The sequence below is a fragment of the Aquarana catesbeiana genome, linkage group LG06, assembly GCF_042186555.1.
Source record: "Aquarana catesbeiana isolate 2022-GZ linkage group LG06, ASM4218655v1, whole genome shotgun sequence".
Classification (NCBI taxonomy): Eukaryota; Metazoa; Chordata; class Amphibia; order Anura; family Ranidae; genus Aquarana; species Aquarana catesbeiana.
Genome location: NC_133329.1, coordinates 107,031,655 through 107,055,658, shown reverse-complemented (window position 1 = coordinate 107,055,658; position 24,004 = coordinate 107,031,655). Strand labels below are relative to the sequence as shown.

The 24,004-nt window shown below is 41.7% G+C and overlaps 1 protein-coding gene across 3 annotated transcripts in view; it reads right to left on the bottom strand.

Moving 5' to 3' along the window:
• LOC141148841 (ankyrin repeat and fibronectin type-III domain-containing protein 1-like) overlaps positions 1–24,004 on the bottom strand; it is a 582,481-nt gene that overhangs the window by 170,741 nt on the left and 387,736 nt on the right. For all 3 annotated transcript variants that reach the window (XM_073636627.1, XM_073636628.1, XM_073636629.1), the window contains one exon: positions 18,731–18,859. In XM_073636627.1, coding sequence (XP_073492728.1) covers positions 18,731–18,859 — 129 coding nt within the window. The remainder of the gene's footprint in view (positions 1–18,730; positions 18,860–24,004) is intronic.

The window sequence follows — 24,004 nt, the reverse complement described above, 5'->3', positions numbered from 1 at the left end:
AATAGCTATTTAAATTAAAAGGAAGCAAATAAGAAAAGTTCAATATTAGGGTTTACATACACTTTAATTTGACCAACTTTTACATGTCATAAATACCAGTTCTGTAAAAAAAAAAAAAAAAAAAAAAAAAAAATCTAAAACTGGCTGATTTCTTAGGGCTCTTTTACACAGGCAACCAGGGGGCGGTAAAAACAGGCGGCCACACCGCAGTTTACTGTGCCCCCAGCTGTCCATCTGAATTATATTACAGCCAGATAGGGCTGTACTCATGGTGGGGCTACGGCCAGGGGCGTAGAAACAGGTGTCGCAATTGCAACCAAAATCCATGCTCCATTGGGCCAGGAGGGGTGGTGGCATATAGAGAAACCAATGCCCTCCATTTACCCCCTGTAGCTGCTGAAAGCCCACTTTTCCTCCTCTCCCTCCTGCAGGCATTCAGCGGCTGTAGGAGGAAAATGGAGGGGATCGGTTCTTCTAAATGCAGCTGTCCAGCTTCTTTCTGCTGTCCCCAGGCCCCTGTGCTCTCTTGCCGGGCCCCCCCTGTGCTCTCTCTCCGGGCCCCCCCTGTGCTCTCTCTCCGGGCCCCCCCTTGTGCTCTCTCTTTCCGGGCCCCCCCGTGCTCTCTTCTACCCCCCCTCCCCCCCTCAGCTCTGCCAAAATCCACTCTTCCTTCTCCCACTGGCTGCTGTGGGGGATGCTGTCAGGATGGAGAGTGGGGAAAGGGCCCCTGAATGTGGCCCCTTCTTTTTCTCAATGGATAAAGTCAGTAATCAGTACCGATCACTGAGGCCAGGTTCACATATGTGCGGCTGCAGTTTCCAGCCTAAAGTCTGGTGCGTCCCTGTTCACCGGTTCAAATGCGATTCAGGTCCGACTTTTTGCCTGAATTAGCACCTGAACCGGACCCAAAAACGCACAGGATCCTTTTGGAATTCGCACCAAGGCCGCCCCCCGTACTTGTAGGAACCGGCTCCATTGAGAGCCGGTCACACTCGCATGTCATGGGAATTGGATGTGATAAAAACTGCATCCAATTCACACATATGTGAACCCAGCCTTACTCTCTCCATTCATTACTGAGGCATAGTAAACTGTTTACTATGCTTCAGGTTGTGAATGAACAGGAAGCTATTCCTGTCCATTCATTCTGTGCAGCTGAGGTTGCAGAGAAGGAAATTGAGGGCTATGTGCTCATTCTTTCTATGTCTCAAAGGTGACACTAGCTCATCAAAGCCCCCCCAACGAGGCTCCTAAATAAAAAAGTAAAACAAATAATAAAAAATAATATTGTAAAAATACATACATAAATAAAAAATGGTGAAAAATAATTTAAAAAAACACCGATAAAATAACAAAAATAAAAAAACTACTGACACCAGTGGGGGAACAACCAAGGGCGCAAAGGTCGCACTTGCAACCGAGCCCTGGTGTTCCGCCACCAGGCTCAGAAAAAAGGGCCCCAGCCGGGGGTCAGAAGGGGCCTTCATGGTATCTCACACTGGGGCCTTGAAGGTTCTAGTTACACCTCTGATCGTGGTAATTCTAACTTGCCTTGCAGAGTTGGACAATGGGAGCGAGCTGGAACTGCGTGCAGTTGCAGTGTTTTGTTTTTTTTGTTTTTTTTTAATACAAAATCCCCCATGGTATTCAAAAACGTAACAAAACAAAAACAAAAAAAAACACATTAGGAAGCAGCAGGATCGTCCATCAGGCACCGTGGATTGCTTTTTAGATGGTGGTAGGCATTGCTGCCAGTGCAAAGGAACCCTTACGGGTTTCGTTTCCAGCACAGCAGGCTGTCTAGATTGTGTGCAGGTGGTGGGTACATGCTGATAAAGCCGTACGTTAAGTCTAGCTCTCAATCAAATGTAGTTCATCATCAAATCTAATGAGGGAACCGTGGAATATGATTTTTGCATTAATATCCTGCATCTTAGAGGAGCTCTAATGACATTGGTAAACAGGATTTCTATTTTTTTAAACAGAATCCCAGTACGACATTAGCAAGGCACCGGGAAGAGTAACCACGAACTTGACAGGCTTCTTTAATTTCCCCCACCACAGCCCCCACATAAGTTTCCCAGAATGGGTGGGAAAAGCCCTACTGTTTATCTGTCTTCCAGCCCCAACGCCATCCCACCCTCTGCGAGTCTCGGGCCAGATTTCTGCGTTCGCCTCTTGGCTTGCGAGCCCACCACAAAGTACTTTCACACACACACCGCAGTCCACAGGAACATGGTCCCCATCCAAGATCCAGAGCGGCTCGTACAACAACTCCCAGATAGCATTTCTTCAGAAAGCAAAGAGACTCCAGAGTCATTAGAGAAAGAGATCGGAGGAGGCCAGCCTGGGAAATGTGCTACACACTGGCACCTTTTAATAGAAAGAACACAATCAGTTGGCCAAATATCTCCAATAACGTATGATTTTATAGAATGAACGGAATTTCTATCCAGAACAGACATTTCCAATGACTAAAATCTCATATTAAGTCATCCCATAATCATTTTTAATATTTTTAAATTTGCAGTTTTAATAAAAAATTGCAGATAGTCAAATCTTACCTTTTTCAGTCCTAAGATTTCCTGATCCAAGTAGTTCTGAACGGTTTAAGTGCCTTGATATGGGTAGCCAAATGATCGCTTTGTCTCTTTATTATCACTTCTATGTTAACGAACTGTGATTTTGTTTATAGACAACCTCAGTATAACCCCCCCCAGGCCCGGGAAGCTTGGGGTTGGAGATGCTTTCCACCACCCTAAAGACACAGCTTGATCCCTACTGGGGTGTCGGGGGTGGAGGTAAACACCTCCTTTGCATGTAGTGCACTTGTCTACCATTTAAAGGCAATCAATAGGTGGCTACTTATTGTTATAACTATGATGTATGTTCAGGGCCGGTTCTACCACTAGGCAAACTAGGCAGCCGCCTAGGGCTCATTGCTGCCTAGGGCTCCCGGCCACTGGTGTTCCTACTCTCTTCTCTCTGCAGCAAGCATCAGCAGGCAGCCGCCGCTCCGTTCGCACATAGTGACAGAGGCAATGCGGCGGCAGAGGACTATGTCTGTGTCCTGACTCCCAAATGAATGGAAGCAAGCAAACATTAATTGATGGGCGCTGGTAGGCTGCATTTGATGAGCGCTGGTGAGGCTGCATTTGATGGGCAATGGTGAGGCTGCATTTGATGGGCAATGGTGAGGCTGCATTTGATGGGCGCTGGTGAGGCTGCATTTGATGGGCGCTGGTGAGGCTGCATTTGATGGGCGCTGGTGAGGCTGCATTTGATGGGCGCTGGTGAGGCTGCATTTGATGGGCGCTGGTGAGGCTGCATTTGATGGGCGCTGGTGAGGCTGCATTTGATGGGCGCTTCATTAAAAAGGTAGTGAATACATGGGCAGGCCAAAGGGGGTGGAGTCAGGGGTGGAGCCAAGGGGGCGGCAAAATTAGGTTTTTCCTAGGGTGTCAAAAATCCTTGCACCAGCCCTGTGTATGTTCATATCTTGCCCTCATGTTTTTATGGAAATGTCATTGTCTTCTTTATTATGGCGCTAACTTGTCTATGATGAAAAACTAAAAAACTAATAAAAAATTTTGAAAGCCAAAAATTGCAGATATTGATATTTTTTTTATCAAGTTTGAACCAATGTAACTATGCATATACCACATTTAAACATAATTTTGTATGTGGGGGTGATGTGTTATAAAATCTCAACCCTTAGGAGGTACCATCCCTAAAATTTTTCATAGAAGAATATAAAGATTATGTGGGACTTTGTGTGTACCTCCTTGGGTATAATACAGGCAGAAACAGCCTATTTATATATAAAAAATATAACATTTTATTAGATATATCACAAATATTAAGAAAGAAATTTAAAAACATCCACATAAGTTGGCCATCCAAGATAGTTCCTTTTCTGGCCTTAAGGGCTAAATTCACTTTTGTTCACCTTATTTTTTTTTCTAAATTCCAGCTCCCCTATGTACCAATATAGTACTTATTTTGCAAATATAAAACAGATTTCCATTAATTCTACACAAGCTTACCTCACTCTCTTTATAGCTGTTTAACCGCTTCACGACCGGCTCCTGTACATATACGGCGGCAGAATCGCTCTCCCGCGCGAATTGCCGTATATGTATCCTTTAAGAGCCATAGCAGGCGTGCGCCCGCTGCACGGCGGGGACCCGACTTCCGCCGGCCACCTGCGATCGCGGGCATGAGAGCCAGAACGAGGATTTGTGTGTGTAAACAGGGGAGGAGAAACAGATCGTCTTTTCCTACTAAATAGGAACAACGATCTGGCTCCTCCTCTAGTCAGTCACATCCCCTCACAGTTAGAAACCCCTTCCTAGGACACATCTAACCCCTTGATTGCCCCCTAGAGTTAACCCCTTCCCTGCCAGTGACATTTATACAGTAGTCAGTGGCTATTTTTAGCTCTGATCGCTGTATAAATGTCGATGGTCCCAAAATAGTGTCAAAAGTGTCCGATCTGTCCGCCACATTGTCGCAGTCCCGATATAAAATCGCTGATCGCCGCCATTACTAGTAAAAAAAATTTAAATGCCATAAATATATCCCCAATTTTGTAGACACTAAGTTTTGCGCAAACCAATCAATAAACGCTTATTGTGATTTTTTTTACCAAAAATATGTAGAACAATACATATTGGACTAAACTGATGAAGACATTTTTTTTATTATTATTTTGGATATTTATTATAGCAAGAAGTAAAAATTGTTGTGTTTTTTTCAAAATTGTTGCTCTTTTTTTGTTTATAGCGCAAAAAATAAAAACCGCAGAGGTGATCAAATACCACCAAAAGAAAGCTCTATTTGTGGGGAAAAAAGGACATAAATTTTGTTTGGGTACAACATCGCACAGTTGTCAAGAAGGGGATAAATTCTTCCGGGGCTGAAGTGGTTAAACACACTGCTCGATTACTTCTGCCTGAGTGACTTCCTGGGCAGAGTTGACCAGCTGAGGGTGGATGATGCAGGGTGTGTGCTAATGAGATCAGTTGGTCAACTCCTTCCTGTGTCATGACCTAAAGTCTGCCCAGAAAGTAAGGCAGAAGTAATCGAGCAGTGTGTTTAAACAGCTATGAAGAGAGTGAAGTAAGCTTGTGTAGAATTAATGGAAAGCTGTTTTATTTTTGCAAAATAAGTACATTAATGTTATATTGGTACACAGGGGAGATGGAATTTAGAAAAAAAGCCCAAAAGTTAAAAACTTAGCCTTTAAGATTTGTTGGTTCAGGCTGACACGTTTCTTGGGCAGCCCCGCTTCATCAGGACCTTGGATCTTATTATGGAATACTGTAACATTATACATAGGTTAACATAATCCAACAATACATCTCATTGGGGCTATCCCAGATTCCCTCCTCCTTTTCTAATTGGTCCAATATTTTTAACATTCTGTAGTCAGTATATGGGTCTTGTTTAAATTGTGATTCACGATTGTGCTAATAGGTTTTATAGACATGTGCGATTAGTTTCGTTCCGAATTGAAATTCGTAAACATTTTTCGTTATTCGGAAATTCAGATGTATCCGAATTTCCGAATTACAATAGTAACGTATTTAAATGAATCCAAAATAACAAATCTAAATTTTGGACACTTTTAATTTGAATATTTACAAATCAAATAGAAAGATATAATAGAAAATATAGGAATAGAATAGAAAAGTATAGAATAGAAAATAATAGAATGCAATTGAGTAAAACAGAACAGAATAGAAAATAAAAGAATAGAAAAAATAGAATAGAAAAAAAGGATAGGATAGAATATAAATAGAATAGAGTAAAACAGAACAAAATAGAATAGAAAACAAAAGAACAGAATAAAATAGAATTGAAATTGTTGAAATTGGTCCAATATTTTTAACATTCTGTAGTCAGTATATGGGTCTTGTTTAAATTGTGATTCACGATTGTGCTAATAGGTTTTATAGACATGTGCGATTCGTTTCGTTCCGAATTGAAATTCGTAAACATTTTTCGTTATTCGGAAATTCAGATGTATCCGAATTTCCGAATTACAATAGTAACGTATTTAAATGAATCCAAAATAACAAATCTAAATTTTGGACACTTTTAATTTGAATATTTACAAATCAAATAGAAAGATATAATAGAAAATATAGGAATAGAATAGAAAAGTATAGAATAGAAAATAATAGAATGCAATTGAGTAAAACAGAACAGAATAGAAAATAAAAGAATAGAAAAAATAGAATAGAAAAAAAGGATAGAATAGAATATAAATAGAATAGAGTAAAACAGAACAAAATAGAATAGAAAACAAAAGAACAGAATAAAATAGAATTGAAAAGAAATAGAATAGAATGAAAAATAGAATAGAATAGAATAAAATAGAAAGAATATAACCATCTTCTGATATTCAAATTTTGAATAGAATAAATTCGAACTTGAATAGAATAGAATACAAAATAAAATAGAATAGAAAAGAATAGAACAAACAATAGAGAAGAATAGAACTGAAAGAATATAACAATATAACCGTTTTCCAAAATTCGAATAGAATAGAAAAGAATACAATAGAAAAAAACAATAGAATAGAATGAAAAAGAAAGAATATAACCATCTTCCAAAATTCGAATTTTGAATAGCATGAATTCGATTTAGAATGGAATTAGATTAGAATGCCATTCAAATGGAATTAGATTCGAATTTGAATGAAATTTGAAAAATTTTAATTGAATTCCAAAAATGAATTAAACAAATTTATATAAATAACGAATCGAAACAAAACAAATTTTTTCATTCTGCACATGTCTAATAATTTAAAGTTTGATTTTCTTGCAGATTTATGTCTTTGATGCATTCAAACTGATCAATATTACGTGAAGGACAGAAATTTAAACCTAGTCCTAGTACTTCTAGTTCTGTGGGGGAAAATGAATATGGTGTCAAATTTATGACATCAAAAAGGTACATGATGTATTTATGTGGGTCGGACCACATATTGGTCCAGATTGCTCTGTGTATGAGTTAATTGTTGTTGTGTATTGTTTGCCTGTGTCTGGTTTTGTATGAAAATCAGAAGATGGGGGAGTTTTACGCTTATATGCTTGTGAGCGATTAGTGTCTGTGTCACCTCGTGCACACGTTGGCTTATATTTACCTATGTATATTGTTACAGTATTCCATAATGAGATCCAAGGCCCTGATGAAGCGGGACTGCCTTTGAAACGCGTCGGCCTGAACAAACGGATCTTAAGGACAGAAAACGTACTATCTTGGATGGCCAACTTATGTGTCTCTATATTTTTGAATGCATATACCATACCTGTGGGATCCCCCTGGAAGCTGGAAATCGTTGCACTGCAGTCATCTCCACTTTCTTCTGCGTCCCGTGCCAAGCACCTTCCCTGCTGCACTGCGAATACAGGAGGTTGCCCAGTCAGAACGAACACCATTCAGAGAATTTTTTTCATTTTCTCAATTAATGCAAAGCGTTCTCAGATTGGAGGAGGTGGCGAGTGTGACATCACTGCCCCACCTCTCCATCTCAACCAATCAGAGAATGCTTTCAATTCTTTGAGAAAATGCAAAGCGATCTATGAATGGTGGCAGTGTTAGGCAGCCGATCTCCTGTGTCCAAAATGCAGCAGAGCAGCTGCTCAGCTCAGAGCCTGGAAGCAAGTGGATATTGAAGCTTTTAGAGCAGCCTTTCTCAGCCTTGTCAACACAGAGAAACCCTTAAAATAACTTTCAGGGCTTCGGGAACCCCAGCTAAAAATGACTATATCTACAAATCATGATGCAGTGCCTTGAAAAAGTATTCATACCCCTTGAAATTTTCCACATTTTGCCATGTTACAACCAAAAACGTAAATTAATTTTATTGGGATTTTATGCGATAGACTAAAACAAAGTGGCACATAATTGTGAAGTGAAAGGAAAATTATAAATGGTTGTCAAAATATTTTTACAAATAAATATGTGAAAAGTGTTGCGTGCATTTGTATTCAGCTTCCCTAAGTCAATACTTTGCTGTGAAAGGTGGTTCTACAATTACAGCTGCAAGTCTTTTTGGGGATGTCTCTACCAGCTTTGTACATCTAGAGAGCGACATTTGTGCCCATTCTTCTTTGCAAAATAGCTCAAGCTCTGTCAGATTGGATGGAGAGCGTCTGTGAACAGCAATTTTCAAGTCTTGCCACAGATTCTCAATTTGATTTAGGTCTGGACTTTGACTGAATCATTCTAACACATGAATATACTTTGATATAAACCATTCCATTGTAGCTCTGGTTGTATGTTTAGGGTCTTCGTCCTACTGGAAGGTGAACCTCCACCCCAGTCTCAAGTCTTTTGCAGACTCTTAACAGGTTTTCTTCAAAGATTGCCCTGTATTTGGCTCCATCCATCTTCCCATCAACTTTGACCAGCTTCCCTGTCCCTGCTGAAAAAAATCATCTCCACAACATGATGCTGCCACCACCATGTCTCACAGTGGGGATGATGTGTTCAGGGTGATGTGCAGTGTTAGTTTTCCGCCACACATAGGATTTTGCTTTTAGGCCAAAAATTTCAATTTTGGTCTCATCTGACCAGAGCACCTTCTTCCACATGTTTCATGTATCCCCCACAGGGCTTCTCTCAAACTGCAAACATGACTTATGGCTTTCTTTCAACAATGGCTTTCGTCTTGCCACTCTTCCATTAAGGCCAAATTTGTGGAGTGCACGACTAATAGTTGTCCTGTGGACAGATTCTCCCACCTGAGCTGTGGATCTCTGCAGCTCCTCCAGAGTTACCATGGGCCTCTTGGCTGCTTCTCTGATTAATGCTCTCCTTGCCCGGCCTGTCAGTTTAGGTGGACAGTCATGTCTTGGTAGGTTTGCAGTTGTGCCATACTCTTTCCATTTTCGGATGATGGATTGAACAGTGCTCCGTGAGATGTTCAAAGCTTGGAATATTTTTTTTATAACCTAACCCTGCTTTGAACTTCTCCACAACTTTATCCCTGACCTGTCTGGTGTGTTCCTTGGCCTTCATGATGCTGTTTGTTCACTAAGGTTCTCTAACAAACCTCTGAGGGCTTCACAGAACAGCTGTAATTATATTGGGATTAAAATTACACACAGGTGGACTCTATTTACTAATTAGGTGACTTCTAAAGGCAATTGGTTCCACTAGATTTTAGTTAGGGGTATCAGAGTAAAGGGGGATGAATACAAATGCATGCCACACTTTCCAGATATTTATTTGTAAAAAATTTTGAAAACCATTTATCATTTTCCTTCCACTTCACAATTATGTGCCACTTTGTGTTGGTCTATCACAGCCGTCACTAAATGGTGGCCCGCGGTCCGAACACGGACCGAGCAACGCTTCTGTCAGGACCGTCAGACCGCCAGTGTACAGTGCCACATCCCCAATGCTTCACTCAGCAGCCATTGGTTGCTGGGACCATGGGTGCCCTGCAACCAATGGCATTGCATGTGCACCTGCCCCCCCCCGCTGCTATCTATCTCGCAGTTCCCAGCCACGAGGTAAGCCGTGACGCTACGTGCATGCCCCCGTCCCCTGCTGTTGTGATCGAGTGAGAGCCGAGAGCCGCAATAGATGTGCTATGCCTGACCCTTCAGCAAGACTCCCGCCGCAGCTCTCGTCCCCTGCAGCTTGTTACCTCCTGATCCCTGCCCACCATATTGTATGTGGGGTCTTTACAGGGGCACTCTGATTGGCACATTTTCTTATAAGGAGCACACTGATGAGCACATTTAATGCAAGGTTCACTCTGATGGGCACAACAAAATGTGTCCAACAGAGTGCCCCTTAACATTAAACATGCCCATCAGAGTGCCCCTTAACATAAAATAAGGGGCATTCTGATGGGCTTATTTTATGTTAAGGGGCACGCTGATGGGCATATTTTGTTGTGCCCATCAGCGTGCCCCTTAACATAAAATGTGCTCTTCAGTGTGCCCCTTAACATTAAATAAGCCCATCAGTGTGCCCCTTAACATAAAATAAGGGGCTTTCTGATGGGCATATTTTATGTTAAGGGGCACTCTGATGGGCAGATTTAATGCTAAGGGGCACTCTGATGGGCATATTTAATGTTAAGAGGCACTCTGATGGACGTTTTACTTTGGTTTCAATATTGCTTTGAGCTACTTCCTCTTTGACATGACAACACAGCTCTGAATTCCTAAGCATGTGGTGTCAGCCCTGCTTACTTAACATCTTCCTTGCCGGCCTATAGCTGATTGACAGGTGGGTGGTGGCTCTACCATTCTGACTGGATGTCATATGAAGTCCCTCAGAATGGGCCACTTCTGCACGCCCCCAGGGGTGCACAGCGTGGCGATCGGTGGTGCGGTATGTCTCTCGGACACACCGCATCTCTGATCACGGTAAAGAGCCTGTGGCGTGGGCTCTTTACCATGTGATCAGCTGTGATCAATCACAGCTGATCACAGTGTAAATAGGAAATGCCAGTTATCGTCATTCCTCTCCTCATGCTGACAGTGAGTGAGGAGAGGAGAGCCAATAAGCGGCTTTTCTCAGTGGGGACATCTGCACTGATAATTAGTTCCCTAATTATCAGTGCAGCCCCATCAGTGATGTCCACCAGTTCCACCAGTGATGCCAATCAGTGCCCACCAGTGATGCCAATCAGTGCCCACCAGTGATGCCAATCAGTGCCCATCAGTGATTCCTGTTAGTGCACATCAGTGCCTCCTCATCAGTGCCATCTATTAGTGCCCATCAATGCCACCCATCAGTGACGTCTATCAGTGCCCATCAGTGCTGCATATCAGTGCTGCCTATCAGTGCCCATCAGTGCGGAATATTAGTGCCTACTCGTCAGTGCTGCCTCATCAGTGCCCATCAGTGCTAGCGCATCAGTGCCCATCAGTGAAGGAGAAAAAATAAATACCAATAAAAGAAAGCTCTATCTGTCTCAAAAAAATGATAAAAATGTTGTTTGAGTACAGCGTTGCATGAAAGCGCAATTGTCCTTCAAAGTGCGACAGCACTGAAAGCTGAAAATTTGCCTGGGCAGGAAGGGGGTGAAAATGCCCTGTATTTAAAATAGTTAAGGAAACACTGTCTTGCCATTATGAATAATTAAAATGGTAATTTAATTAATGTTCATGGATTACAAAGAACACAGTTCACAGGAAGTTATCAGTTTACAAGATCCCTGGCAAAATCAACAGGTATTTTTTGCACCTATTAAAAAAGTTGAACACATATAACAAAACGCTTTTAATAGTATATTGAGTAGACCAAAAGGGAGAAAATAAGAAGTTGATAGGGTTTATATTACAGATAGGTCAATTTTTACATAGCTAGATTGGACCAGCTTGGACCAATTAGTATGTACAGTGCCTTGAAAAAGTATTCATACCCCTTGAAATTGTCCACATTTTGCCATGTAACAACCAGAAACGTAAATGTATTCTATTGGGATTTTATGTGATAGACCAACACAAAGTGGCTCATAATTGTGAAGTGGAAGGAAAATGATAAAATGGTTTTCAACATTTTTAATGAAATAAATATGTGAAAAGTGTGGCGTGCATTTGTATTCAGCCCCCTTTACTCTGATACCCCCAACTAAAATCTAGTTGAACCAATTTCCTTCAGAAGGCACCTAATTAGTAAATATAGTCCACCTGTGTGTAATTTAATCTCAGTATAAATGCAGATGTTCTGTGAGCCATAGACTCTAATAGGCTTCAAAAAAGGTGGACTCGGAGCGCAGAGCATTGCGCTCGGAGCACACCCAGATGTGTTAGAAAAGCGAATGAATATTTGTTTTTCTAACACTGAACCGCCTCTCAGCCAATAAGGAGACGTGGGTCTAATACCCGATTGGCTGAAGGCACAGGTGCTCCAATTGGACGCCTAGCAGGAAGGAAGAAGAGACAAATGGAGGACACAGGAGCCGCCGTCTGACCCGCTGCTCATCCTACCATCCCACAGCTCGCCTCCGTCACCCGCTGACTGATTCCCCACAAAGATGGGGTAAGTGTCAGGCAGTCAGCAAGCGGGGGGGGGGTGTCACAGTGCCGGCATTTGACGGGCACAGTGGCAGCATTTTATGGGTTTTTTCAGTATTTTTCTGAATTTTTTAGTTTGTTTGCGCCTGCCCAAAAATTTTGAGCACCAGCCGCCACTGGTACATAGTAGATACAGTACATATAGTACATAGTAGATACAGTGATCACTGATAGCTCCCAGGTCCCGTGCCAAGCAGCTGCCCTGCCGGGAGGCCACTCTCTCAGGCTGGGCGCCATTTGGGAAACACATTTTTTTCAATGAATACAAAGTGCTCTCACAAAAATCCCCCCCCATTGCCCCTCCCAGCTCAAATTCTCTCTTTCTTCAAATCCCCCCTGTAAAAATCCCCTCCCCCCCAAAAAAAAAAATAACTCCTCCTAGCACAATTCCTCTACCCCTCAAAATCCCCCCCCCCCAAAAAAAACAATTTCCCCTTATACCATATCACCTCTTCTAGCGCAAACACCACAAATCCCCCTCCTAGCACAAATCCTCTTCCCCCTCCCAACACAAATTTCCCCAAGTCACCTTTCCTAGCATCCCCCCCAAATTTCCTCTACTAGAACAACTCTTATCCCCTGCTGACCCCCCCCCCCAAACACAAATTCAATACCCCTTCAATCTCTTTGTGGTGCCCCCTCACCTCACATAATACGACACTGTCCAGGGAGCTGACCCTTTTGCCCACCCCTTGTCCAATCCCTGCGAGATGGCGACCTCCTGTGATCAGTAAGCAGAAGGGCAGCTACTTGGCATGGGACCTGCAAGCTAGTGGCTATCATTGTAGTAGCGGTGACTACCACGGTGATTTCCAGCTTCTAGGGGGATCCCACAGGTATTATACATACATAGCATAATATAGTCCTAGAGGGCAGCAAGGCTTGAAGCAATACCCATTGTGAAGTGGACTACCATTCCTATCTTTGCTGGGTTATCATACTTATACGCAAGAGTGTTTTGCTGTTTGATATTATACGTACATACTTACATTGATCCAAGCTGGACCAAAATAACTATGTAAAAAAATTACCATACCTGGAATTTAGAGAGATTAAGAGAGATCCCAAGCCAAAGAAGCCTGGAATACTGCATGTGTAATATATATTCCCAGGCTGATCATGCAGTACTCGCTTTGGGGGAGCTACATTATGGCTATGTATAGAATTTACACAATTGGGCATTTTACTTATTTTGTGACCACAGTAAACACATGTCTGTGCCAGAGAAGCATGAAACATTATTTCATGAATTTTTTACGGATGCCAGAATTTGGACCCTCGGGGTGTAATACCTAGCTGAGAGGAATTTGGCAGCTATGACAAAGATGTAAGCTGTGAGAAACGTACGCTGGGATAAGACCTAATTACAATTATTGCATTGTCTTTTCCTATAGTGCACATGCCAATCTGGGCAATTATGCAATCACTGCAAACAAGGAGCCACAGCAAAACCAACCCATCTTGGAAAACACTTGGGATTGTGGGAAAAGTGATCCATATCAATACCAGGCTTATTCAAAGTCATTATAAAGCCACATTTTATTAAAGATGTATAAAAGACATAAACACATCGCAGCTATGTACAATATGTATTACAATATGTATTAGTAAATCATTAACTGTAATATTTAATGCAGCTAGTATAAGTACCCCAATTTGACTTGGTATAAAACTCTTGCAATCCCCTATACAGCAATAACTAATTTGGGAGAGGGAGAGGTAGGATTGAAAGCCAATCAGGTACTGTATGTTACATGCAAATGTGCTCACAAGCAATGCACTGATAAGATGAGAGAGCAAAATGAGCAGAGGGACGGCCCCATAAGGGCTCATGCATACTGCAGCTCAATTTAAAAAAAAGCTGCTTTTACAGGCATTTAAGCTTTTATTTCAGCTTGAAGAAGCTTGTGCTTTTTTGTGCTCATTTTTATTGAGCTTCTTTAAGCTCCTTTGAGCTTTTTTGAGCAGAAGCGTTTTTTTTTTTCAGAAACCCTCCTAGATAGTATTTTCTTAACTACTGTATAAACAAAACAATAAAATGGAACAAACGTTTTTACCCGTATTCAAGCTTTTTTGAGCTCTTTGGGGTACTAGTTCCTCTTAACCACTTGCCGACCGCCGCATGTACACATACGTCCCTACTTTGGCGGTAAATATCGTTGTTATGGCAGTAGCTAGCTGCCATAACCCCGGTATCCCCATTTTCGTGCGGCGGTCGGATACAGGATAAAAGTGGTCTCTGCGGCGGATTTGCCGCGAGATCACTTTTATCAGTGGCGGGAGAGGGGGCTCCCGCCACAATCCGGTGCCCTCCGCCGCTTACCGGAGCCGTCGACAGCGGCGGAGGCGATCGCGTCTATCCCCTAGCTGTGCAAGGGGACAAGTAAGGGGAATATGGCGCCCACTCGTCTCCATGACACTGCAGGGCGGAAGTGACATCAAAACGTCACTTCCGCCCATACGTCTTAAAAGCATATTTTTTTTAATGTCATTTTTTTAAATGACTTTTTTTTTTTTTAATTGCAGTTTAATGTAAATATGAGATCTGAGGTCTTTTTGACCCCAGATCTCATATTTAAGAGATCTGGGGTCTGATTGATGATCTGATTGATGCTTTTTTCTATTACAAGGGATGTTTACATTCCTTGTAATAGGAATAAAAGTGACACAATTTATTTTTTTAAACAGTGTAAAAATTAATAAAATCATGTAAAATAAATAAGAAAAATATATATATATTTTTTTAAATGCCCCGTCCTGACGAGCTCCTGCGCAGAAGCGAACGCAAAGTTTGATGCCATTCCACGAGGGGGCGCAATTTTGAAGCGTGACATGTTGAATATCACTTTTTTACTCTGCGTAACATTATCTTTCACAATATAAAAAAAAAATGGGCTAACTTTACTGTTGTCTTATTTTTTTTATTCCAAAAAGTGAATTTTTTCCAAAAAAAGCGCGCTTGTAAGACTGCTGCGCAAATACGGTGTGAAAAAAAGTATTGCAATGACCGCCATTTTATTCTCTAGGGTGTTAGAAAAAAAAAATATATAATGTTTGGGGGTTCTAAGTAATTTTCTAGCAAAAATAACTGTTTTAAACATGTAAACACCTAAATTCCAAAACGAGTCTGGTCCTTAAGTGGTTAAAAACGTGAGTTTGGTGGGGGGTGGGGGTTTCTGCCTGTAGGAGCATATGCCAGAAAAAGCCATAGTGTGCATGGACACATTGGCTAACATAGAGGGGAGTTTCCAGGCAGAATAAATAAGAGCTTAAAAGAGCTCAAATGCCTGTAGAAGCAGCTTCTTTGAGCTCCTTTGAGCTGCAGTGTTCATGAGCCCATAAGTCTGCTGCTGCTTTTTGTCAGCTCAACTAGCTCTATGACCCAGTGTTTCCCTTTTATAAAAGCCAGTGCAACCCTCTTAGCCCCTGGTGTAGCTCACCTTGTCTCAAGTCACCTCTTAGCAGGTGGATATAATTACCGGAACTCCCCTAATTCTGGAGGTGCTGCCCATGAGGCCAAGAGAAGTGGCCACATCGGGTGGCACTCAAGGCAGCACAGTGGAGGGTCCATACTGGGCACACCGTCTTATGTGCATGTTCAGTCCCCGGGCCACAGGGTGTCATTAGTTGTTATGGTGCAGGAGGCTACTTGCACAATCACAACTAGTAAGGCTGTGCGCTCTGGTCACCCACATCCCATCAATCTATGACACTGGGTGGTCCTGCCTCCAATGTCCTAGTAAATGATGACGGGGGCAGCAGAAATTGCTGACTCCGCCCTTGTCCTGTCATCACTTATTTGGAAGCCACTCTACGTGGTAAATGACCTCACAACACAAGACAAGTCTAGTTTAATGTGAATAACTTTTACTAGCTATACGGTATAGCTAGCAAAAGTTATTCGCATTCAACTAGACTTGTCTTGTTTAATAAATGAGAACCTAGAACCCAATAATTTCAAATAATACTTTTTACAGCCACTACATTTTACCAAATGGTCCATTAGATAAATAGAAATGCTGGTCAAGGTACATTTATTATATTATTTATCATCTGCTGAAGTAGTATCTTGCTAAGGAATTTACCTTAGGCAGTAGAAGTACCCCCTGATCCTGTCACCCACTAAGTACACTCACCACTGGTCAAAGACCAATGATAAGGCTGGAAGAGGCACTCTAATGCCCCGTACACACGGTCGGACTTTGTTCGGACATTCCGACAACAAAATCCTAGGATTTTTTCCGACTGATGTTGGCTCAAACTTGTCTTGCATACACACGGTCACACAAAGTTGTCGGAAAATCCGATTGTTCTAAACGCGGTGACGTAAAACACGTACGTCGGGACTATAAACGGGGCAGTGGCCAATAGCTTTCATCTCTTTATTTATTCTGAGCATGCGTGGCACTTTGTCCGTCGGATTTGTGTACACACGATCGGAATTTCCGACAACGGATTTTGTTGTCGGAAAATTTTATCTCCTGCTCTCCAACTTTGTGTGTCGGAAAATCCGATGGAAAATGTCCGATGGAGCCCACACACAGTCGGAATTTCCGACAACACGCCCTGATCGGACATTTTCCATCGGAAAATCCGACCGTGTGTACGGGGCATAACTGTGCTAATTTCATCCCATACAGGTGGGGTTTATGCAGTCCTTTAAATGCCCATCTGCACTAGCCCTGTCACCCCTACCTATACAGGGGAGAGTCACTCTGGAAAGGGCATACCCCAACCACCTTATAATCACTTTATTTATAGCAGTTTCTTGCCCTTTCACAGCTGGCAACACCATTTGGAACTTTTGGGTATGGAGGAGCATGAGACCTACTCCCCTGTGACAAGGCTCAGGTCTAGCAGCCCATCGCTAGGCCTGGAACTTTCACATGACCAGTTGAGGGACATCACCTTTCTCCCACGTCATCGACACAGCCGATCTCAGTGCGAGTTGCAAAGTAGTAAGCAGCTGCAAGGGAATGCCCTTTTCTGGTGACACCATCACTTTGTAAAGTTACAAGGGTATCTTGCCCCTGAAATCTACAAGAACTATCAGAATCCAGTGGCCAAGTGAACCCATTAGTGTGCAACCAAAGATTAAGTGAAAGAAGGGGATTAGACCTTCAGCCTAGGTTTACTGCCCACCTACCTCTCCTTCTTAGGCTGCAATGGTACAGAGGTGTAGACATGCCATGGCTGCAATGCTTTCCATTGCGGCATTCCAAAAAAGGATCCCCCCTGTCGCGTTCGAAAAAAGGGGTGCCGCCTGCCAAATTGGACCTATTCAATTGATAGGGCAACACTGTACATGCCCCCCCCCCCCCCCCCCACGGCAGCGGCATGGTGTTGTGGGTATTTCGGGGTTAAAACAGGTGGTGATGAGGAGACATATCACCTCAAATCCCACCATGGATAATTTTTCAGAGGGCGATGCATGTATAAATGACCCCCTTGAACTAATTTTTATCATTCCACACTACCAATTGTTGCTCATTCTGTGCAGCTCCAGTTTTATGCAATGTCCATGAATGGAATATAAAAGAAGCCATACGAAGGGGCAATAAAATATTGATTCCTAACATAAAATACAGACAGATGAAAAATAGTCTAACTCTTCCCCCCCTCTTTCTAAAGATAAAAAAAAAAGTTTTGCTTTAACATACACTTTAAATAACTAGTTCATGTTGAAAAAAACATAAAGATCTTAATCCTGTGCAAAATTTTGTCTGTGATTTTAACGTTTGATGAGAAAATTAGCATGCCATAAAATAATAAGCACATGCAAGATAATTCCTGAATTGATGCTGATGACCTTGCCAATGCACCTTTCTATCACAGTGCTCTAAAACATGGCACTACACCAAATTTCATGTCATCCAGGGATTAAAGCGCACCTGTGCCCAGATTATGGACGTGAAATTATTTAAATATTCTTAACAGGCAGTGAAAGAGCTTTAAAACAAGCCACCCCTGACCTCTCTAGCTGCATGTGGTGTGAAGTAATTTAAAGATCAATAATCACAACAAAGATTCCTAATGTTTGCTTGCATTGGAGAGCTGGGAGGCTGTCAAGAATCTGGTGCAAATAAAATAACAAAAAAAAGAAGATTTCAGTGCCTCTATAGTAAATTTAAAGATGTATTTTTCCACAACACCTATAGCTACAGAGATGAATGGGGGTTTGCGTTAAAATGCTTTTACTATATAGTCAGAATATGTAAAAACTTTAGTCTGCATGATCTGGGTACATTCAGATAATGACTACTCTGTTCCACTGCTCGTTCCTACCATTCAGCATCATTTAGCATTCACATTATTCATCTACTAAAATGTATTCTAATTCATCATGAAGTTACAAGTTTGGAGCTAAAGTGATACAACTTGTTGGATAATGTCATGCAATGAAAATGCAGCTCTCATAACATGTTATGCTGCAAGAAACCTGATGTTTGCAAAGCTTGCAATTTTTATCTCTTGGGTTAGCCAACATATACTCCTGATTTCATTATTGGCTTATACAACACTGCACCCCTGCTGCTGATGTTATACAACAACAACTCTATACAATCATTTCACAATACTATGAACAAATCAGAAATTTCTCCTGTATGCCACCTATATCCCCAGAAGCTTCACATTTACGACCAATCCCTCTTGTAGTTGGCTCCCATAATTCTCACCATTCAATGCTCAGTGATCTCTGTCGGAAAACAGGCTGCTCCAGAGGTGCCAACTCAGCATCATTCCTCTTCTCAGACTTCTCTTTCAGCGATAACCTGTGTGTGAACTTGGAGAGACCGCCAAGGGACCTGTAAATGGGACAAACAAAAAAGCCAAGGTTAAGATAGTCCTTTGGTCAATCTGAATACTTAACTCCTCTCCGGGTTTGCAGTGTCCATCATCCACCAACCACGGCTGAATGAGAAAATAATTTTGCAAAGAATGCAATATTAAGCCATGCTGGTTCAATTTAAATAATAGCAATACTGGAGAATGACACTGTACCGCATTGTATCCAAGGCTATTTATAGTGCATGTGCACAGACTGTACTGCAGCAGAGAGATGAATCATGGCAGATATGCAGTGCCTGTGCAGGCATTTGTAACAAATACCACTCACAGTTCCATGTCCAATCCCCAACAACACACACACACACACACAAATACAACAATAGCTTGCATAAGTGGCATCGTAAACTTGCTCGTGGGGAAGATCTGGAATTACTAAATGAGCAAAGCCTGGTTTGAAAACAGTTTTTGCCTGAAGTAACCCTTGAGAAATCACATTATGTTATCTCAGTAAGATTTTTTGTTTCCTTTGGGCATGAACATAATGCTTATGTTTAGCTGCGGAGTACATTGCGGGGTAGCCGGGAAGATCCATAAAGCTGTAGCACTGCGAGCATTAGACACACACACACACACATACGGCGCATTCAATAATCTGAGCTAGAAAAAAAAAAGACCTTAACGTCAAGAGGAATGACTGACATTTACCAGTTCACATCAGAAACGGGTATGGTCTCTCCTTCCATGGGTCTAGCTATGAAAAAAAAGCAAGGAGAAAAAAAAAAAAAAAAGCCAACTGGTCCTATTTTACCGTTTTATGGTTTCGTCTCCTAAATATGTTTAATTTTCTGTTTTAGTTCGATACATCTGCTACTATATGTCAGTATTCATAAACATAAGCTCGATGTTCCTACATCAGAACGCGGAGTTTGTAACAACCCAAGAAGGCTGCCAGTGTCTACATAATTAATCACATAAGATGGAAATGAAGGCTGTATGCCTAATAACAAGATGTGGCTGCTTAAAAAACAAACACTAATAAATTTGTTCAGCACACAGTGCAGACCACAGTACCCAAGCTTGATTTGTATAGGATAAATCTTGATGGATTTGATGGTAAAATGGAAACTAATGGATTGGTACCATTTAGGTAGTATACAGAAATATGGACCTGTTACAAAAATTTAGTAGGCCAGGGGAAGGGTATGGGAGAATACTGCTGGACCTTAAATTTCAGTTGGTGGTACCTAGTTGGTTATTTATAAATTAGTACACTTGCTCTGGTTAAGCTGCTCCTGTGCACACAAGGGTCTTCTAGGAGGGCCTTGGGTGTAGATCATGGGATATTTAGAAGAAAGAAAGTGCAACACCAAATGTACAGAATCTACAAAAAATTACAAGTAGATCAGTCCACTTTTAATATTGGATCTTTAACCTCAATTTTGTCCAGCACATTTCTGAAGCCTTGATGAAGGGGAACCACCTGATGCCCCTGAAATGTGTTGGTTTGCTCTTCCATCCCATTTGAGGATGTACAAGTATATTGTATGTTTCGGGCTTGTACAGTGGACTTGATCAACTGACTCATACTTGTACAATGCTTTGAGCTCATGCAATGGACTCGCACTTGTTCAATGGACTTCTACAATGCTTTGGACTTGTACAATGGACTCATGCTTGTATAATGAACTTGTACAATGCTTTTGGCTCATACAATGGACTTATACAACTTCAATGGACTTGAACAATGCATTGGGCTTATACAATGGACTTTGCTTTTGGACTTTGCCATGACAATGCTTTTGGCTCATACAATGGACCCATACTCGTACAGTGGACTTGTACAATGCTTTGGACTCGTACAATGGACTCTTACTCATACAATGGATTGTACAATGCTTTGGACTCGTACAATGTACTCTTATTCATACAATGGACTTGTACAATGCTTTGGGCTCATACAATGGACTTGTACTCGTACAATGGACTTGTACAAAGCTTTGGGGTCATACAATGGGCGTATTCTCGTGCAATGGACTTGTACAATGCTTTGGACTCTGTACATTTGGTGTGGCATTTCCTCTTCTAAAACAGGTCAGTGCTTCAAACTGACACATATTCTATACTGCCACCACTCAGTTAAAAGCCACCCTTAGGTGTTGCAGCTGGAATCTGACAGATGGAACTTGATTAAATAATTCTCTACAAAGAAGGTAATTCAATTAGATGAAAACCCCAAGTGAATGACATTTAGTTTGCTAAGGCACTGTGCATAAAAAAACAACTGCCATTTTATAAATAAAATACAGAGCAAGAGGACCATTGGAAGATGGGGGCAGAGTGTTGTCACCCTATAAGAGGACATTTCTAAACAAGGACCTTTATGGCAGGATCACCAGGTATTATAACGAAAACTCCAGATTTAAAATTGAAAACTAATTTTGAAATGACATCAACTGCTTAAATCTTATGCAAGATTTTAGTGGTTGAGTTTAAATATACGTTAACTTTAGTTTTTAAATTACACAAGTAACCTTGCATACACACTTATGTAGACAGGACAAAGGTTAGAATCAAATGCTTTGTTTTTCATTTGAAACTTTGTTGTACCAAACTCAAACTGTAATGTATTTGTATATTTAGTATACACATGCAATTTTCCAAACTTGTGGCAATTATATACTGTACATGTAACGCAAGGCATATCACATTTCAGACAAGCACATTGTCTGCCCAGTCTGGACTCCCCCTACATTTGTAATAGCAATCATTTTAAAAAGGTCTGCGTGAAATAGAGAAGCATGTCAATACAAGTTTGTGTATCTGCTTTAATGGATTGAACTGATTGTAAATTGTGCCCATGCTTGAACAATGGGTGCCTGTCTTACAACAAAAATAACATACGGTAGATCGTAGGTAGAAAGGGCTCAAGGAAAAGGTAGATTTTTCTAGATCTCATACAGTATATTCATTTTCTCTATAAGCTACCACTGTAAGTAAAATTAAAGAACGTGCAAAAATATGCAAACATATTAAGAGAAGGCTTCCATATCAAATTATTACATCACAAATGTTTTGGGGACTCCAAGGACACTTTTTTGTTGTTCACCTTAATAAAAGGTACATTTAAAAGAAGTTGGTGATGTAATGATTTAATAGCGGCATTCATTGGAGAGCAGAGTTTTACTACAGGGGTTTCAGTTTATCAAAATAAGGTATTGCACACAAACCCTACATCTGACTCATAGCTGGTGTGCATATACTAAGGCCGGCTATAGACAGTTCGAATCTCGGCCGGTTCAGCGGGAACCAGCCGAGATTCAAACCTTGTGTGGGCAGGCTGAATGTACCAAATTGATATCAATCGATCAACTTGGGTACAACTAGCCTGCCGGATTCACTTGCGATTATCACTAGCGGCTGCTACAGCCCCTAGCAATAATGACTGTCTTCTCCCCGCAGAGATAGCTTCCTCCACCCGCTTCCGCCCTGTCAGTGTTGATGGGGGAATCATGCAAATTTCATTCAAATTTACACTGTTTATGGCCCGCCTTAGGATCCGGATCAGTTAGTTTCTGCTGATGGGGATTCTGATGCAAGTAGAACTCCGAAGTTTTTTTTTTTTTTTTTCTTTTTTTTATGCCACATCAGCGAAGACTATTTTAAGAGACGTTGTTTCAACTTCCAAAATCAAAATCTATCCCATCTCTTTTATTCACATCATTGTGGCCAATCTTTAATTTTATTTTATTTATTTAAAAATACCTTCTGGCTTGAAAAAGACTAAAGACAACGGTTCCTTCAACTGAACAGATATTGTGGACAATGATTATACAATTTACAGTGACATCTATAAACCTCCCCTTCTCTCCTCCCACCCCCCTCATCCCCCCCCTCCTCCCCAGTGCCCCGTCCACCCCCACCCCCTCCTTCTCCCAAATACACACCACCTAATCACCTAGTACTCTTAAACTCTATCTATCCCATTCATACTCCAGCCATAACTTCCATACACTCTTATATTCCGAAGTAGGACTCCGATGAGGTCCAAAATGTAGGGAGGCTCTGATGGAGACCCTGATGTAAGGGGGCATTTATGGGGACCCTAATGTAAGGGAGACTCTGATGGAGACCCTAATGTAAGGGGGTTTTGATGGAGACCCTGATGTAAGGAGGCTTTGATGGAGACCCTAATGTAAGGAGGCTTTGATGGAGATCCTGATGTAAGGAGGCTTTGATGGAGACTCTGATGTAAGGGGATCTCTGGTGGGGACCCTACTGTAAGGAGGCTTTGATGAAGACCCTGATGTAAGGGGGGGGGGACTCTGATGGAGACACTGATTTAAGGGGGGCTCTGATGGGAGCCTTATGCAAAGGGGGACTTTAGTAATAGGGGAACTATTGGAGACTTAAAGTGGTTGTAAACCCTCACATATACCAAGTGAAATGACTGGCCTCAAGTGATACAAAAAAGATTAAACACACCCCCCTATAGTACATAAGTTGCACCTGTCTATTTGCAGTCTTCTTTTCTGTACATCCATTTAAATGCTGAATTTATAAAGCTTTTCTGAGAGTTCAGGAAAAAAAGGGGGCAGAGAGCTGAAATTACATTATGCAGAGCTCAGCGAGGAGAGCCCACAGAGCTGTTTGGAGGGATAGACACACAGCTCACAAGAACAGAACTGAGGCTGTCAATCAGCTGGAGGTCCTTCCCATGTCACCATCTTTCTTTTGGCGTCAGGAAAACTAGTAGTGACTCATGCTCATAGCAGAGGAACGAAGCAGTAGACAGAAATGACATTTATGCCGCGTACACACAGTCGGATTTTCCGACAGGAAATGTTCGATGGGAGCTTGTTATCGGAAATTCTGACCGTGTGTAGGCCCCATCGGATATTTTCCGTTGGAATTTCCGACAAACAAAATTTGAGATCTGGATCTCAAATTTTCCGACAACAAAATCCGTTGTCGTAAATTCCGATCGTGTGTAAACACAAACGCACAAAGTTCCACGCATGCTTGGAATCAAGCATAAGAGCCGCGATGGCTATTGAACTTAATTTTTCTCGGCTTGTCGTACGTGTTGTACGTCACTGCGTTCTTGACATTCGTAATTTCCAAAATTTGTGTGACCGTGTGTATGCAAGACAAGTTTGAGCCAA